Source organism: Cololabis saira, chromosome 21 (assembly GCF_033807715.1).
Source record: "Cololabis saira isolate AMF1-May2022 chromosome 21, fColSai1.1, whole genome shotgun sequence".
Lineage (NCBI taxonomy): Eukaryota > Metazoa > Chordata > Actinopteri > Beloniformes > Belonidae > Cololabis > Cololabis saira.
Genome location: NC_084607.1, coordinates 30,019,324 through 30,035,220, shown reverse-complemented (window position 1 = coordinate 30,035,220; position 15,897 = coordinate 30,019,324). Strand labels below are relative to the sequence as shown.

The window sequence follows — 15,897 nt, the reverse complement described above, 5'->3', positions numbered from 1 at the left end:
ATCGATATAAACGATATTGTCTCGTACCATATCGCATTTGAAAATATATCGATATATATTAAAATCTCGATATATCGCCCAGCCCTACTCCCTACAAACAAGAAAAAGGATCAGCAGATATTTGTATTCAAGCAGTTGCATCAGCATAACCTTTTGGGGATCAGATTTTCTCCGACCAAACCACTATTAGAAGATAATCATCCTTTTGATGGACAGATTCCCTCTGTCTGCATGTCAGTGTTGTCAGTTTTATACATAAATCTTAAAGATAACAATCTCCCTGTGTCTGTTCTCCTTTCTTCATGTGGCAGGCTTTTGAGCGCTCCGAAAGCTCTGAGGTCGCCTTCGTCACAGAGTTGGTGAAAAAGCTCCTCATCATCATCTCCCGCCCCGCACGGCTCCTGGAGTGTCTGGTGAGATCACACGCAGCCCGGCCGCTACCATCGCAGTCCTCCTATAGCAGCACTATTCATCACGAGGCGGCTCGCAGCTCTTGTGACTTAAGGCAAATTGATTGTCTTTAAATAAACACGGGCGCACATACTGATTTGTCAGCCCATTACAGGAATTTAAGCAACCCGATGTATTACACAGCAGGGGATAGGAAATCAAGAAAGAAAGAAATAGGAAAACAGAAGTGTGACACTCAGTCCGGCGTATGTAGACGGTGAAGACATTTGCATTTAGATGAACAGCTTTCGTTGCCACCGTACAGCTAATTCCACCAAGCGCCTCCCGATTGGCTGTTATCCATCCGTGCACAGCCAGACCATAATCGCGCCCTCATTTATATCTGGAAGATGCCTGGAGGATGCGTTTGTTTGTGAAGCTCAGTTTATCGACTGCATCCTTTATGAGTCATGTCAGTGAAATGGTTTATTGTTATTATGAGTGACGGCGGAAAATGTGACACGGAGAGCTGATTCACTGATGTGAATGATGTCAGCGTTGCTTCTGCTTTCTACTGACTTAAGGTCCCTGCTATGTCTGTGGTTAGTTACAAGGTCATTAATAACAAGGTATAGAAAATCAATCACTACTTGTGATTAGAGGTGCGTTGGTGGTCGTGTGATGCTTTGGATCTGTTTTTTTTATCTGCACACGTTAAATGTAGGAGTCACAACATGGAAGTAATAACATTTTGTAGTTTTACATTTCCAGCAATTATGCTAAACTAGGCTAATTAGGTTGACAGCAAGCTGTTCTAGTAAGTAAGTAAGTAAGTAAGTAAGTGAACTTTATTTATATAGCTCCTTTCACAGACAAGGGAATTTCACAAGGTGCTTCACAAAGAATAAAAACAATACAATAAATGTAAAAATACAATAAAAACAAGATGATAACAAGCTCCTAGAGTAAACGTACATAAAATCAACATGAAGGTCATAAAACCACCCTCTTATTACTGATGTCTTTACATATCAGTCTTTACATATTTTTAAATCTCAGTTAAAGACCCACCTTTTTTCCCTTGCTTTTAATTAGTGTCTTTTAATATTGTCTTATTCACATTTTGTCTCTTAGCCCTTTTCTTGTCCCTTTTTTTATGTCTCCGCTTTTTAAGCACTTTCTGTGAAGCACTTTGGTTGCGGCTCAGCCGTTTGTTTATGTGCTATACAAATAAAATTTGACTTGACTTTGACTTGACTTGATGTTTAAAAGCTTGGAGAATTAGGTGGGTTTTTAGTTTGCTCTTAAAAGCATGAACGTGGATTGTTCCAGATGCTCGGTGCGAAGGGTTAGGGACCATGAGCAACCTCTGGTCACATGATCTCAGCCTCCGAGATGGAGTGCAGGGGCGTAATAGGTCCTGGATGTAGGAGGGGGCCGGACCTGCAGAGCTCTAAATGTCAGCACTAAGATTTTAAAGTTGAAACGGAAAGGGACGGGGAGCCAGTGAAGAGTTTTTAAAATTGGGGTGATGTGAGTCCTTCTATTAGAGCAAGTCAGCAGCCTTGCTGCAGATTGTTGGACTCGCTGAAGATGAGACAGTTCCGTCTTGTTGAGGCAAGAAAACAAACTGTTGCAGTCGTGCAAACGAGACAAAACAAAAGCATGAATAATTAGCTCAAACAATAACTGTTCCTAGTTTGGAGATATTCCTTACATGGCAAAAACAGTTCCTCATCAGCTGCTTGGAGTGGTGATCTAATGACATTTCTTTGTCAAAGACAACACCAAGATTTCTTAGGCTTGACTTAAATGACACTCAAATCACCTAAAAACTGGTTGATAGCTGGGATGACATCATAAGTTCAACTGCAGAGAATTTACTCCGAGCAGCAATCCATACTTTAGTCATAAAAAGTTGCTCTGGAGTCAGTTCATGACTGATCAGTGCTGTATGACAAGACGGAAACATTTTCGCTCCAAGATATTCAATTCTTACTAGCTCAATAATAAGTCTACTTTGCTACCATTGATATGCCGTTTATTAACGAGATTCACAAGTTTACGCCTGATGACTTTATCAGTCTAAGTCGTAATTCTCCGGCCTCCAGGAGTTTAACCCCGAGGAGTTTTATCACCTGCTGGAGGCAGCGGAGGACCACGCCAAAGAGGGTCACCTGATGAAGACGGACATCCCTCGCTACATCATCAACCAGCTGGGACTCACCAGAGACCCCATCGAAGGTGAGGATTTGTGCGTCAGGGCCTTACAGGAGACGCCCTCGACTACCAGCTGATTTAAACCCCTTTATTTGTCCCTCCACAGACATGGTGAACCTGGATAGTTACGACAGCGAGGGACCAGTGACGCCTGAGACGGATGACTCAACAGAGGTGAGTCTGGTCAGTTCTGCCCTACGAGCTCACTCCCTGCGTTCGTGTTGCAGACAGTGTAATGCTGGACTCGCCAGAGTGCAGTATCCCTGAGTGAAATGTCTGCTTCACCTTCTGATGACTTAGCACGGATGCTTTTATTCATCTAATTTAGCTAATCCATGCTGATGCTCTGAGAAAAGGATATCCTCCATGCTGAAACTCAAGGCCGACCCTTTAGCATTAGGCAGCTCTCCAAAACTCCAGCTGGAGGAGGATGTTTCCCAGAATCTGTTGCACTAAAGCAGGGGTCGGGTCGGCAACCCAAAATGTTGAAAGAGCCATATTGGACCAAAAACACAAAAAAACAAATATGTCTGGAACCGCAAAAAATGAAAAGTCTTGTATCAGCCTTAGAATGAAGACAACACATGCTGCATGTATCTATATTAGCTATAACTGGGGGGAGATTTTTTTTTCATTATGCACTTCGAGAAAAAAGTCGAAATGTCGAGAAAAAAGTCGAAATGTCAAGATTAATGTTGAAGTACAATCTTGAGAAAAAAGTTGAATGTCGAGAAAAAAGTCGAAATGTCGAGAAAAAAGTAAAAACCTCGAGAAAAAAGTCAAAATGTTGAGAAAACTGTCAAAATTTTGAGAAAAAAGTTGAAATGTCGAGATTAAAGAGGAAAGGAAAAAGGAAGAAAAAAAGAGAGAAAAAGAAGAAAAAAGAAGGAAAAAAAAGGTCAAACTTTTTTGAAAAAGCTCCAGGAGCCACTAGGGCGGCACTAAAGAGCCGCATGCGGCTCTAGAGCCGCATGGGTTGCCGACCCCTGCACTAAAGAGAAACTTCATTGGTGACTTCTTGATGCATAGATGCACTTTTCTTTAAGCAGTCATGCTTTACTTTTTCTTCTTTACATTGGTCGTATTCACCACAACATGTGACCTTTGATCCACAGGGCAAGGTTAAAGCCATGAAGCCACCGGGTGAAGCAGACTTCCAGACCATCAAGCTGATCAGTAACGGGGCGTACGGGTGAGAAGCGTGTTCGGGAGCCCTCACAAATCTCATCCAAATGAAACGGAAGCAATAACATGAAAATAACGTTGTGTGTGTGTGTGCTTCTGCACGTGCACCAGTGCTGTCTACTTGGTGCGGCATCTGGAGACCCGGCAGCGCTTTGCCATGAAGAAGATTAACAAGCAAAACCTGATCCTGAGGAATCAGATCCAGCAAGCCTTTGTGGAGAGAGACATCCTCACCTTCGCAGAGAACCCCTTCGTCGTCTCCATGTTCTGCTCCTTTGAAACCCGGCGGCACCTCTGCATGGTCATGGAATACGTGGAAGGTGAGGACGTGGAGCTGGAGGTTTGGAGATGCGTGCACCGAGGGTTGCAGCCAGTTCCTTCAAACGCTGATCAGTACTGACACTCGTAGAGCAAATCACAGAATCCCCACTGTATACCAGCTCCAAGTTTTTGACTGTGCATAATGACAAAGAGGGACAAAACATGAATATGCACAGTCAGAATGTGCTTCAAATGTGTTTATCTGTTAAAACGAACAAACATCAGAGCCTTAATAGCCATTGTGAAATGTCACACATTTAAAAACCTAAACCTCATTGTGCATGTTAGTGAACGATCAGGGGACTGCAGGGGTCAGCATATTTCACCCTTTCGTCATTATTTAAATATTTAATCCCTATTTAATGTTAAATAAAGTTCAAGACCCACAAAATACAGTCGCACGACTTTTACTTTCACAGACTTTCACATAGTTTTTCTAAGCTTTACACAGAAAAAGTCAGGTTTTAATGTATTCTGAATAAGTAATGTACCGGATACCCCGGAAAGTTCTCTGCAAGATGACTCAAAGCTTGCACGCAATTCTTTTGCACGCTATTTTAAAATGGTAACTAAAACAGTCTGGGTCAAGAGGAGTCCGGACACCTTCATGAAAGTTGCAAGTAGCGGAGAGACTGTTCAACGGTGACTCCCTGTTCCAGGTGGGGACTGTGCCACGCTGCTGAAGAACATCGGGGCTCTGCCCGTGGAAATGGCACGCATGTACTTTGCAGAGACAGTCCTCGCGCTGGAGTATTTACACAACTACGGCATCGTCCACCGTGACCTCAAGCCTGACAAGTAAGACAGTGTTGCTCTTTTTTTACACTGTTGCAGGAATCATGCACATGCTCTGTCGGTGTGTTTAAGTCGCTGTTTAAAGGAGCATGAGGCTCCTTTTAAGAAATGAGACTCTCTAGCGCCACCCTTCGTCACGACGGCCGTCGGGGGTACTGCAGCCAACAGCGAAGCCGGCACGGGAGAACGGGGAGAACGTGCATGCAGCGTCATGTGACGTCACATCCGCAGGACAGCGCGGGAAATTCGGGCCCAGAATTGCAGCACATTTTGCAGCACACAGCCTGTTCAAGGCAACAGAGATACACTGGAGGGCTCAATCTTTTTGGTTTGGAACGCTTCACCTGACATTATTACTAGAAAACTTGAAACATATACGAATTTTTTTCATGAATCCTGCCTCAATCCTGCCTCATGCTCCTTTAAACGGAACAAGGTTATGCCCTTTTGGCTAAAGTTGACACATTTTTTCTTAATAAATTCCTCTCAGATCGTCGTTTTCATTTTCACGTTTACGTGGTTGTGTTTTCTCACAGCTTTTGAGTTAGTAGTTACTTAAAGGATCTTGAGGCAAGAATAAGAAATGAGACTCATTAGCGCCACGACGACCGTCTGAGGTACTGCAGCCAACAGCGAAGCCGGCATGGGAGAACGGGGAGAACGTGCATGCAGCGTCATGTGACGTCACATCCGCAGGACAGCGCGGAAATTCGGGCCTGGAATTGCACCACATTTTGCAGCACACAGCCTGTTCAAGGCAACGGAGAGATACGCTAGATTAGAGGGCTCATTCTTTTGGGTTTGGAACGCTTCATCTGACATTATTACTAGAAAACTTAAAACGTATACGATTTTTTTTCATAAATCCTGCCTCAATCCTGCCTCATGCTCCTTTAAAACCCCCAAACAGACAGATGTATATGAACAAAAAAAACAACAAAAATGTTGTTTGTATGTCCAATTCAAAGTAAATAAAGCTTCTTTTATGACTTGTTTCTGTTCGCAGCCTCCTGATTACCTCGATGGGACACATCAAGCTGACTGACTTTGGGCTGTCTAAGATAGGTCTGATGAGCCTCACCACCAACCTGTATGAAGGACACATAGAGAAGGATACGCGGGAGTTTTTGGATAAACAGGTCAGACAACATAAACGTTAAAAAGCTGTACCTTCCAAATAAAACCCTGCAAGAAGTTATAGCATCATTTTACACAGAAAACATCCTGAAGCTGCTGAAATCTACCTGCACTGATAACTACTGCAGGTATTCGGTAAACACTTTTGTTAAAATGTAGCAATTCAATTTAGAAAATAATCAGATGTTGCATGTAAGACTCAGATCTTTCTCACTATTGCAGTGTAGATTAGTCGAATAGATTATGATCCAAGCAACGTTTCAGCATAAATCGTCCTTTGATGTCTTCATTTCTATGCAAAGATATTCCCTGCCGCTGTTGGGCAGGTACATCTGGAGCCAGAAACGAGACCATTAACAAGCTGCAAAACAATAGACCACTATTTCCCCGGTTTTTACAATCATTTCTACTTTACATACAGCTTGCGCTCACAAGCCTTTCATTGAGCAGGCAAGCTTTGAATCAAAGCCTCATTATTTCTCGTGTCCACGTCGTGGCAGCCAGCAAGCTGGTAGAATGCAGCACGTGTCCATCTGCATATGAAATCGCCGTTGCTTTCATCTTGTCTTGGCATCTGTGATCTACCTGGCTGGACCTGAAAGTACAAAGCTGTGGGTCTGAACCTCAGTGTCAAACACGTCCCAACGTAGAACATGTGCCAGAAGCAACATGAGTACGATGGTGACTAGGGGTGGGACGATACGGGTAACTCACGATTCAATACTTTGGCGATAATATCACGATACACAATATCTACGATATTCGATATATTGTAAGAAATTTCCTCAATGATATATCACGATATATGTGACTGAAAAATAAAAAATACCCATAAAAAGGAAAACGTCTGTAGTTATGCATTTATTCAATGCCAAAACTTCATCCAATGTAGAAAGTGCATTTGTATATTTCCTCACTACCTTCTAGGCTTCTAAATGTAAACACTGTACAGCTGGACTAATTAAAGTGCTTGAACATTAATAACATGTTTTATATAAACCAGGACAGTGCACTGCTTTGTTTCTAATACTGAAAAGTCAGTAAGCAACTTAATTTTGCATAGTACCTCACTGCCTCCTAGTCTTGTAAATGTAAACACCGTACAGCTGGACAAATTGAAGTGCATGAACAATAGTGCGTTGACAACCACGTAAATCCATTATGTGTGTTGTAATAAAATATCAATATTTGGCGTCAGTTTATCGATTATTTATTGCGACAGAGAGCGCAACAATATATTGCAATATTGATTTTTTCCCCCACCACTACTGGTGACTGATATCAAGTTGACGGTAGTAAACAATACACATGAAACAAATGATGTTTCTTTTTCTGTAGGTGTGTGGAACCCCAGAGTACATCGCCCCCGAGGTGATCCTGCGTCAGGGCTATGGGAAGCCGGTGGACTGGTGGGCCATGGGCATCATCCTGTACGAGTTCCTGGTGGGCTGTGTGCCTTTCTTTGGAGACACTCCGGAGGAGTTGTTTGGACAAGTCATTACAGGTGAGAGGCCCAACGTTTCAGTATGTACCATAGAAAAACACAATGGATTTGAATTGATAGCTGCTACTTCAAAAAGCTTCAAAAAGACCATAATGCAAATGTGTCTGCTGATCAGAGCTGGGTAGAGGAGCCAAAAATTGTACTCAAGTAAAAGTACTGTTACTTCAGAATAATATGACTCAAGTAGAAGTAAAAAGTAGTCATCCAAATAATTACTTGAGTAAAAGTAAAAAAGTACTTGGTGAAAAAACCACTCAAGTATTGAGTAACTGTTGAATAACGTCTGATTTATTTTTTTAACACAACCATTCAAACAGACAAAAGTACAAAATAATCATCTTCAGGGAAATTAAATCAATAAAATAATAAAATTAATTAAAATTTATAAAAAATAGCTTAAATTAAAATAATCTTAAAGTAAATTCAAGTACTTTAATAAATAACAAAATAATAACAGAATAAAAAAATTAATTAAGCACAAGTAGCACAAAATTTCAAGCCTTTGTACTTTTCTTTTTTAACCAGGCAGAACTAGAACAAGCCCATGAACTCATAGAAACTCTGTGTGTTTCAGTCTGTTTATGTCACAAAACATGCAAAAACAAACATTTTTCCCAAAGAATCCCCCAGTGATGTCATGAGATTGACGCGTACGTGGATAAAAGGGATAAAAGAAAAGTAACAGCTCAATGTAGCCTAATGTAACGGAGTAAGAGGAACAGTTTCTTCTTCACAAATCTACTCAAGTAAAAGTAAAAAGTATAGTGATTCAAAACTACTCCTAAAAGTACAACATTTCCCAAAACTTACTCAAGTAAATGTAACGGAGTAAATGTAACTTGTTACTACCCACCTCTGCTGCTGATAGAGGTGTGGATGTGTTCTGAGCTGTACTGAGCTGCTCTGCCTCACAAGAAGCTCCCGCCTCCGACACACCCCCTCTGGTACGGGAGCCAGCAGGAATATGTCCTTGGTGTTGCCGTACTTTGGGAGGCAGGGAGTAGGTGAGGACTGTCCAATCACTGACATTCAAGCAGATTGACCAATAGGCGCCGTTCGGGCCGAATGGCCCCTATTGGTTGACTTCTTTGCAGGATTACAGCAGATAGAAAAAAATATTCTCTTTTGGTTCTTTTTGCTAATCATATTTCATAGGTTGGCCCATAACAACCTTATAAATGATTTTGATAAAAATGTACAATATGTTAAATCGTAGACCCTAGCTTTAATACAAATATTGAAAATAATGGTTATATTTACAATTCTGTCATTTTGCCACTGAAGATGGTTGTGCTTTGCTCGAAATGGCTGTAAACAACAAATGCTTTACTTTTGTGAAACCTCTTAAATTAAAGCTGCAAGTCTGTCTTGTGTTTTAGTCGAAGTAATTCTGGATGTGCCAGATTTCTTATCTTACACGAGCACTCTTCCACATAATCCTAACCCCCCCCCCCCCTGCTGTAGATGATATCGTTTGGCCTGAAGGGGATGAGGCTCTTCCCGTTGATGCGCAGCGCCTGATATCTTCCCTCCTCCAGACTAATCCACTGGTACGCCTGGGCACAGGTCAGTAACTTAGAGGAAAACTTCGTTTTTAAATTCATGAGATCCACCTCTGTATTCTGGGACCGTGCGTTACTCGTGCGCTGCATTTCATTCAGTTTTGAAGTTCATTCACACTAAAATGTTTGACCTTCAGTGAGATTGGGTTTACTTGTTTATTTACTGGTGTTTCGTTCAGACTGATTTCTTTTCTTTGTTTGTTTACTAAAAAGGGACTGTGTGGTTGTTTTGCTGTTTGTTGAATCAGATACCAAACAATAAAAAGGGGCTTTTCAATTTTAGGCTTCTGATTTGTGATGACTCCACCCGCTATTTAAATGGACACCAAAGCTGTACTCGTGTAATTTATTCTTCACTTAAGCTGTTTGGGAAAGTTGAATTCTTAAACTAATAAAGAAGAAATACAATGTCTGTGTGTGTCAGGTTCAGCCTCTTAAGACATCAACAATAATCAGCTGAAAGTTTTGGCTCAACTCAGAAATCTTTTTTTTTTGGCAGAATTTTAAAAGAGGCCACATTTCTTCATAATTCCACAATAAATTTCCATGAAAATGTCTTTGGTCATAGTTGGGATCGTTGACAAGAATAATCCAGAGGAAGTTTTCTGTCACGTCTCAAGAATCTCTTTTTGAACCAGGATCAGAGATGAAGTACAGCAACAATCCTGAGGAGCTTCTGTTTCTATAGTTTGGATATTACCTAGTTAATAATATGTCGGGTGCTTTGAGATTATTTTAATAATTTAATCCACATCTGTACAATGATGTGCCATAAGAAAAGAAAAAAAAGACACATAGAAGCCCATACAGTCTTGACGGAAGCTCACGGTCTGGGCTGGGGTTTCACAGATGCTGCTCAAGACCGCAGGGCTCATTTCCGAGCCCTGCAAGATATCAATCTGCTGCTGCAGGCAGGAAGTCACAGCACATCACACCATAATCGTATTTGTTGTACCAGCCACGGCGTCACTTCATAACCCGCATTTTAACATGCAGAACAAAACACAATGTTAACCCAACCAAATAAATATAAACATCGTATTTGGTCCTGATGCTCGTAGTTCCATTTGGTATTTTTGACCTGAGCCTAAAATTGAAAGTCTGAAAAACAACCGCTTTTCCATTTTTCTAGGATCTGATTCAAAGAGAAATATCAAATATCAAAATAACCCATCACTTTTTTATTTTTTTATTTTTTTGATTGTCAATTGAAAATGGAAAGAAGGAATAATACATCAGGATGGGTGGATGGATGATTCATTACATGCATTAACAGAAAATGAATCAGCAGCTAAGGTTTATTTTGTAACTTCAGATTCTATGATTCCAGTCTATCAGAAAGAGACTTTATTTTGGTTTCCTTTTTGTAATTTTATTTTGATTGATTGTTTTTAGGTCTTGAGTGTTCTGGGTCACTAATGACGTTTCTCACAATTGCCCAATTTATTTTACAAATCAAACATTAAAAACAACTAAATAATATAATCATATGATTAAGCGGTCTGAAATTAATCGTTGGTCATTAAAATGAAAATTTTACGACTGAACTCCATCCAAAGCTTAACGGTCCACAACAGTGAACACCTGCTGGAACATTATTACACCAGCAGCCAAACTGAACTAATATGCTTCATAAGCCAGTCAAAGGCCAATAATATGTTATATTTTTCAATATTTTACAACGTGGTAGTGCTTTAGTGAAGGACCTGACGTCTTAATGAATGAAGACTCTTAGAATTACAAGTCTCACCATTGTCGTACCTTTCTAGTCAAATACGTCCAAATGTGTCCTTCTACGACATCCTTCTCCCTCTCTCCTGCCGTCCAGGTGGTGCTTTTGAGGTGAAGCAGCACTCGTTCTTCACAGAGGTGGACTGGAACAGCCTGCTGAGACAGAAAGCAGAGTTCATCCCTCATCTGGAGTCAGAGGAAGACACCAGTTATTTTGACAGTAAGTTTACCTCCAAACTGGAAAAGTTTTATACCAAGCACACACCGCAAAAACGCCAATGTAGAGAAATTTCAGTGTTTTCAGAATTGTTTCAGTCAGTGAAACAATTCCTTGTCTTCTGAATAACCATGACATTTATAATTACCAATTAAATACACACTTTGACTTCAAATGTGTTTTTTTAGTTTGTATGAATTTGCAGCATTGAATCAATTGACTCCATTGATGAAATCCATGTTGACATCTTGTCTTGTTTCCAGCCCGCTCTGAGCGCTACCATCACATACAATCATACGACGAAGAAGACACCAACGATGATGAGCCCGTGGAGATCCACCACTTCTCTTCCTGCTCTCCTCGCTTTAGCAAGGTCTGGATCCGTCGCTCATGTTTTTTCTTTTTCCGTACTGAGTATTTGCAACGCGATCATTGCCTGAAAAAGTGCCAACTGTAGTGTTGTGGGGACTTGAAGGTGTACAGCAGCATGGAGCAATTGTCGCAACTGGAGCACAAGCCCCACACTGTGACCCTACGGGAGCACAAGGGCCCCAAGGAGGATCGAGTGACCAAAAGAGAAAGCCTGGGAGGCGTCACCCTCAGAGACAAGAGCTGGAGGACCGGTTCCCCCGAGATGTGAGTGGAGAGGATGAGCATGGCAGTTTGATCGCAGTAATGTGTTAACGTCTGCTGATGGCTGCTTTGCCCTCACCAGGAAGCGCCTGTCGTGCTCAGAGACGTATTTCACCGAGAGTGAGTCTAGCCCGCCGTCCGGGGCCCGCCGACGCTTCTCCGCCCTGATGGATACGCACCGCTTGGCCTCCCCTCTGGAGCTGGACAGCGAGCTGCCCGTTCCAGCCAAACAGCCACCGGTGAAGACCAGGGGAACGTCCCTGGAAGGAGCCATGGGGGTCATCCCCTCTCACGGAGATCTGAGAGCATTCCTGAAAGATGGGAATGGCCTGGCAGCGGGAGGTAAGATCTGATGAGGTACCGTTTGATTTGAAGCCCTAGACCAGGGGTCGGCAACCCAAAATGTTGAAAGAGCCATATTGGACCAAAAACACAAAAAAACAAATGTCTGGAGCCGCAAAAAATTAAAAGTCTTGTATAAGCCTTAGAATGAAGACAACACATGCTGCATGTATATAATATTAGTTATAACTGGGGGAAGATTTTTTTTTCATTATGTACTTCGAGAAAAAAGTCTAAATGTCAAGATTAATGTTGAAGTACAATCTCGAGAAAAAAATCGAAATGTCGAGAAAAAAGTCGAAATGTCGAGAGAAAAGTCAAAATTTTGTGAAAAAAGTCGAAATGTTGAGAATAAAGTCTAAATGTCGAGAAAAAAGTCAAAATCTCGAGAAAAAAGTCAAAATCTCGAGAAAAAAGTCTTAATGTCAAGATTAATGTTGAAGTACAATCTTGAGAAAAAAGTCAAAATGTCGAGAAAAAAGTCAAAATTTTGAAAAAAAAGTCGAAATGTCAAGATTAATGTTGAAGTACAATCTCGAGAAAAAAGTCGAAACGTCGAGAAAAAAGTCAAAATTTCGTGAAAAAAGTCGAAATGTTGAGAATAAAGTCGAAATGTCGAGAAAAAAGTCAAAATCTTGGGAAAAAAGTCGAAATGTTGAGAAAAAAGTCAAAATTTCGAGAAAAAAGTTGAAATGTCGAGATTAAAGAGGAAAGGAAAAAGGAAGAAAAAAGAGAGAAAAAAGAAAAAAAAAGAAAAAAGAAAGAAAAAAAAGAAGAAAAAAAGAGAAAAAAGAGAAAAGAAGAAAAAAAGAAGGAAAAAAGGAAAAAAAGGAAAAAAAAGGTAAAACATTTTTGAAAAAGCTCCAGGGCGCCACTAGGGCGGGTCTAGAGCCGCGGGTTGCCGACCCCTGCCCTAGACCCAGATATGATCAGCCCATGTGAGGAGACTTATCCACCGTTGGTTTTATGCTGTTTTATTATGTCACAGAGAAGCATTTGAGGCCGGCTGATGCACCATTGCCGCTACCGGCCAGTGCTACCATCCAGTGCATTCCCGAGTCGCAGGGGGCCCGCGGGGCCACCACAGACCTGGTGCTGCGAAGGGTCCGACACCAGCAGCTCTCAGCCGAGGGAGACAAACGTAGCTCACGGCCGGGAACCAAGGTTATCAAATCTGCATCTGCGACTGCACTGTCGGTCATCATTCCAGCAGGTAAACCCCACATCACCTCAGGTCCATCAAAGATTAGAAATATTTGGAAGTGAATCCTGGCGTTCACCTCTGTCTGTCCTTACAGTGGAGCAGCACACTGCCTCCCCGCTACCGAGCCCCATGTCTCCTCGCTCCCTCTCGTCCAACCCCTCCTCCCGGGACTCCTCCCCCAGCCGAGACTACTGTCCCGTGGTCAATGTCCAGCGCTCTCCAATCACCATCCATCGCTCGGGAAAGAAATATGGCTTCACGCTGCGAGCCATCAGAGTCTACATGGGAGACAGTGACGTCTACAGCGTGCACCACATGGTCTGGGTGAGAGAGCACGCTTACTGCTACTACTACTACTGCTTACTTGACAAGGCGCTGTGGCACAAAGTGGCTATTATTTGTCTTTTATATTCGCCTTAAATATCTGCTGCACATCTCAGCTGTAATATTTCTAAATCACTGTTAAGTCAGCTGCATCAGTTAATTAAAGGAGCTGTATGTAAGAGCAATAATAAAACGAATCATAAAATGACCCCGATATGTCAACAGACATTTAAAAATTATGTTCATTTCAAATACTTATGTCACTGACAACAGCACTCAAGCCAGGATATTCCAGTTTAAAAAGAGGAGTTGCAGCCCTCAACTGATGTTTATGTTTTCATTTTTTGTTTTGGCCTGAAGCTCCACCCTCCACCTATCTCCCAATCACCAAGTCAGTATTGTTTCTGAAGCTCCACCCTCCACCTACCTCCCAATCACCAAGTCAGTATTGTTTCTGAAGCTCCACCCTCCACCTATCTCCCAATCACCAAGTCAGTATTGTTTCTGAAGCTCCACCCTCCACCTATCTCCCAATCACCAAGTCAGTATTGTTTCTGAAGCTCCACCCTCCACCTATCTCCCAATCACCAAGTCAGTATTGTTTCTGAAGCTCCACCCTCCACCTATCTCCCAATCACCAAGTCAGTATTGTTTCGGCATCCGGGTTGCCAGCTCGGCTCTAATTATGGCAGCCATGGCAGCCTACGTTCCTGCTGCATTCTGCAGCCTACCTGGCAACCTCTGGTCGGGGGGAGGAGGGGGAGGGTACACGCCGCTCAACAATATTTTGAAAGTGACTGCAGTACCAGTTTTGGCCATTTCTTACAGACGGCTCCTTTAAGACACGTGACATTGTGTTGCTAAATATTTGGTTGAACAAAATTGCATTGTGGACTGACAAACCTGCAGAAATGCATATGGCGGGTGATGGATGTTTGAATGAGTGTGTCTGAATGGCATATTCAGTTTAATAAAATGATCTGTTTCCATCTCAGCATGTGGAGGATGGAGGACCCGCCCAGGAGGCGGGACTTAGTGCTGGTGACCTCATTACGCACGTAAACGGGGAGTCGGTCCATGGCCTGGTTCATACCGAGGTGGTGGAGCTCATCCTGAAGGTGAAAGAAATGCAGATTTTTATCATTTTCATTTGCTTATTCTTTTTGTCAGACAAATAATTTAGTTTTTTTAATCACCTGACATGTTTCTGCGATCCTTTCGCCTTCATCAGAGTGTCAGGTTATTAAAACACCTAAATTATTTGTCAGGCAAAAATAACTAGCAAATGAAATTGTAAATCACGGACAAAATTAACTTTATTAAATCAGATTTTGATCATTTTTTAAATGAGTTTATGAAGTGTTTAGAATAAATACATGTATTCATGTTTAATCCACAGAGTGGGAACAGGGTGACAGTTGCAACTACTCCATTTGAGAACACCTCTATAAAAGTCGGTCCTGCCCGCAAGTCAAGCTACAAATCCAAGATGGCCCGACGCAGCAAGAGAGCAGGAGTGAAGGAAGGGCAAGAGTACGTTGGGGCAAAATCTTTGCACGAATTCCTGCTGTGCTGCTGAGGTTTTTGGAAGGTTTTACACTTCTGACCTTATAATCGTGATTGTCTTTCAGTAAGAAGCGCAGCTCCCTGTTGAGGAAACTCACAAAGCAGTCCAACCTGCTCCACACCAGCCGGAGCCTCTCCTCCTTGAACCGCTCCTTGTCTTCTGGAGACAGTCTCCCAGGCTCGCCCACCCACGGCCTCTCCGCCCGCTCTCCCACGCAGACTTACCGCTCCACGCTGGAGTCATCCTACCTGGGTTAGTAGGAACAAACACGAGCATTCCATCAGTGGCTTAAAGCGGACCTATTATGAAAAACAGGTTTTTTCTTGCTTTAACATATATAAAGTGGTCTCCCCTCAGCCTGCCAACTCAGAGAAGGAGGAAAGCAAATTCTGCAGTGTCTGTACAGCCGCCCGGATGAGCCGTCCATTGTGATGTGACTTCTACGAGCCGTTCAGATTCTGCGCATTTTCGTTACGTAACCAAAATGCAAACCGCGCCCACAACTATAAAACCGTGTAACTGCATGCGAGCGTCCGACTATCGTAGCACTGCGTGACATCGGACGCTCTCTGTCCATCTCCCTCCAGCAGCTGACACTTTATTGAGGTTTTGGTAGTGAAATGAGGAGGAATCATAGAGATAACTTCTCATTTCAACTAACTGGATCAGCCGTTCCTCATCCATGACCGTTTCCTACAGCGCTTTCAACCGGCTTTCAACGCGGGCGACAGGAAGAAGCAAATGTTCAGCTCAAAACAGCGCGCA

General features: G+C 42.3%; 1 protein-coding gene across 3 annotated transcripts in view; it reads left to right on the top strand.

Moving 5' to 3' along the window:
* The window catches only part of LOC133422403 (microtubule-associated serine/threonine-protein kinase 1-like), a 61,175-nt gene that overhangs the window by 41,283 nt on the left and 3,995 nt on the right, over window positions 1-15,897 (top strand). For all 3 annotated transcript variants that reach the window (XM_061712378.1, XM_061712377.1, XM_061712379.1), the window contains 18 exons: window positions 312-413; window positions 2,502-2,634; window positions 2,717-2,784; window positions 3,726-3,802; window positions 3,907-4,115; window positions 4,776-4,914; window positions 5,918-6,050; window positions 7,387-7,552; window positions 9,017-9,118; window positions 10,943-11,065; window positions 11,326-11,435; window positions 11,538-11,698; window positions 11,778-12,037; window positions 13,026-13,250; window positions 13,336-13,565; window positions 14,561-14,683; window positions 14,965-15,098; window positions 15,197-15,384. In XM_061712378.1, coding sequence (XP_061568362.1) covers window positions 312-413; window positions 2,502-2,634; window positions 2,717-2,784; window positions 3,726-3,802; window positions 3,907-4,115; window positions 4,776-4,914; window positions 5,918-6,050; window positions 7,387-7,552; window positions 9,017-9,118; window positions 10,943-11,065; window positions 11,326-11,435; window positions 11,538-11,698; window positions 11,778-12,037; window positions 13,026-13,250; window positions 13,336-13,565; window positions 14,561-14,683; window positions 14,965-15,098; window positions 15,197-15,384 — 2,683 coding nt within the window. The remainder of the gene's footprint in view (window positions 1-311; window positions 414-2,501; window positions 2,635-2,716; window positions 2,785-3,725; window positions 3,803-3,906; window positions 4,116-4,775; window positions 4,915-5,917; window positions 6,051-7,386; window positions 7,553-9,016; window positions 9,119-10,942; window positions 11,066-11,325; window positions 11,436-11,537; window positions 11,699-11,777; window positions 12,038-13,025; window positions 13,251-13,335; window positions 13,566-14,560; window positions 14,684-14,964; window positions 15,099-15,196; window positions 15,385-15,897) is intronic.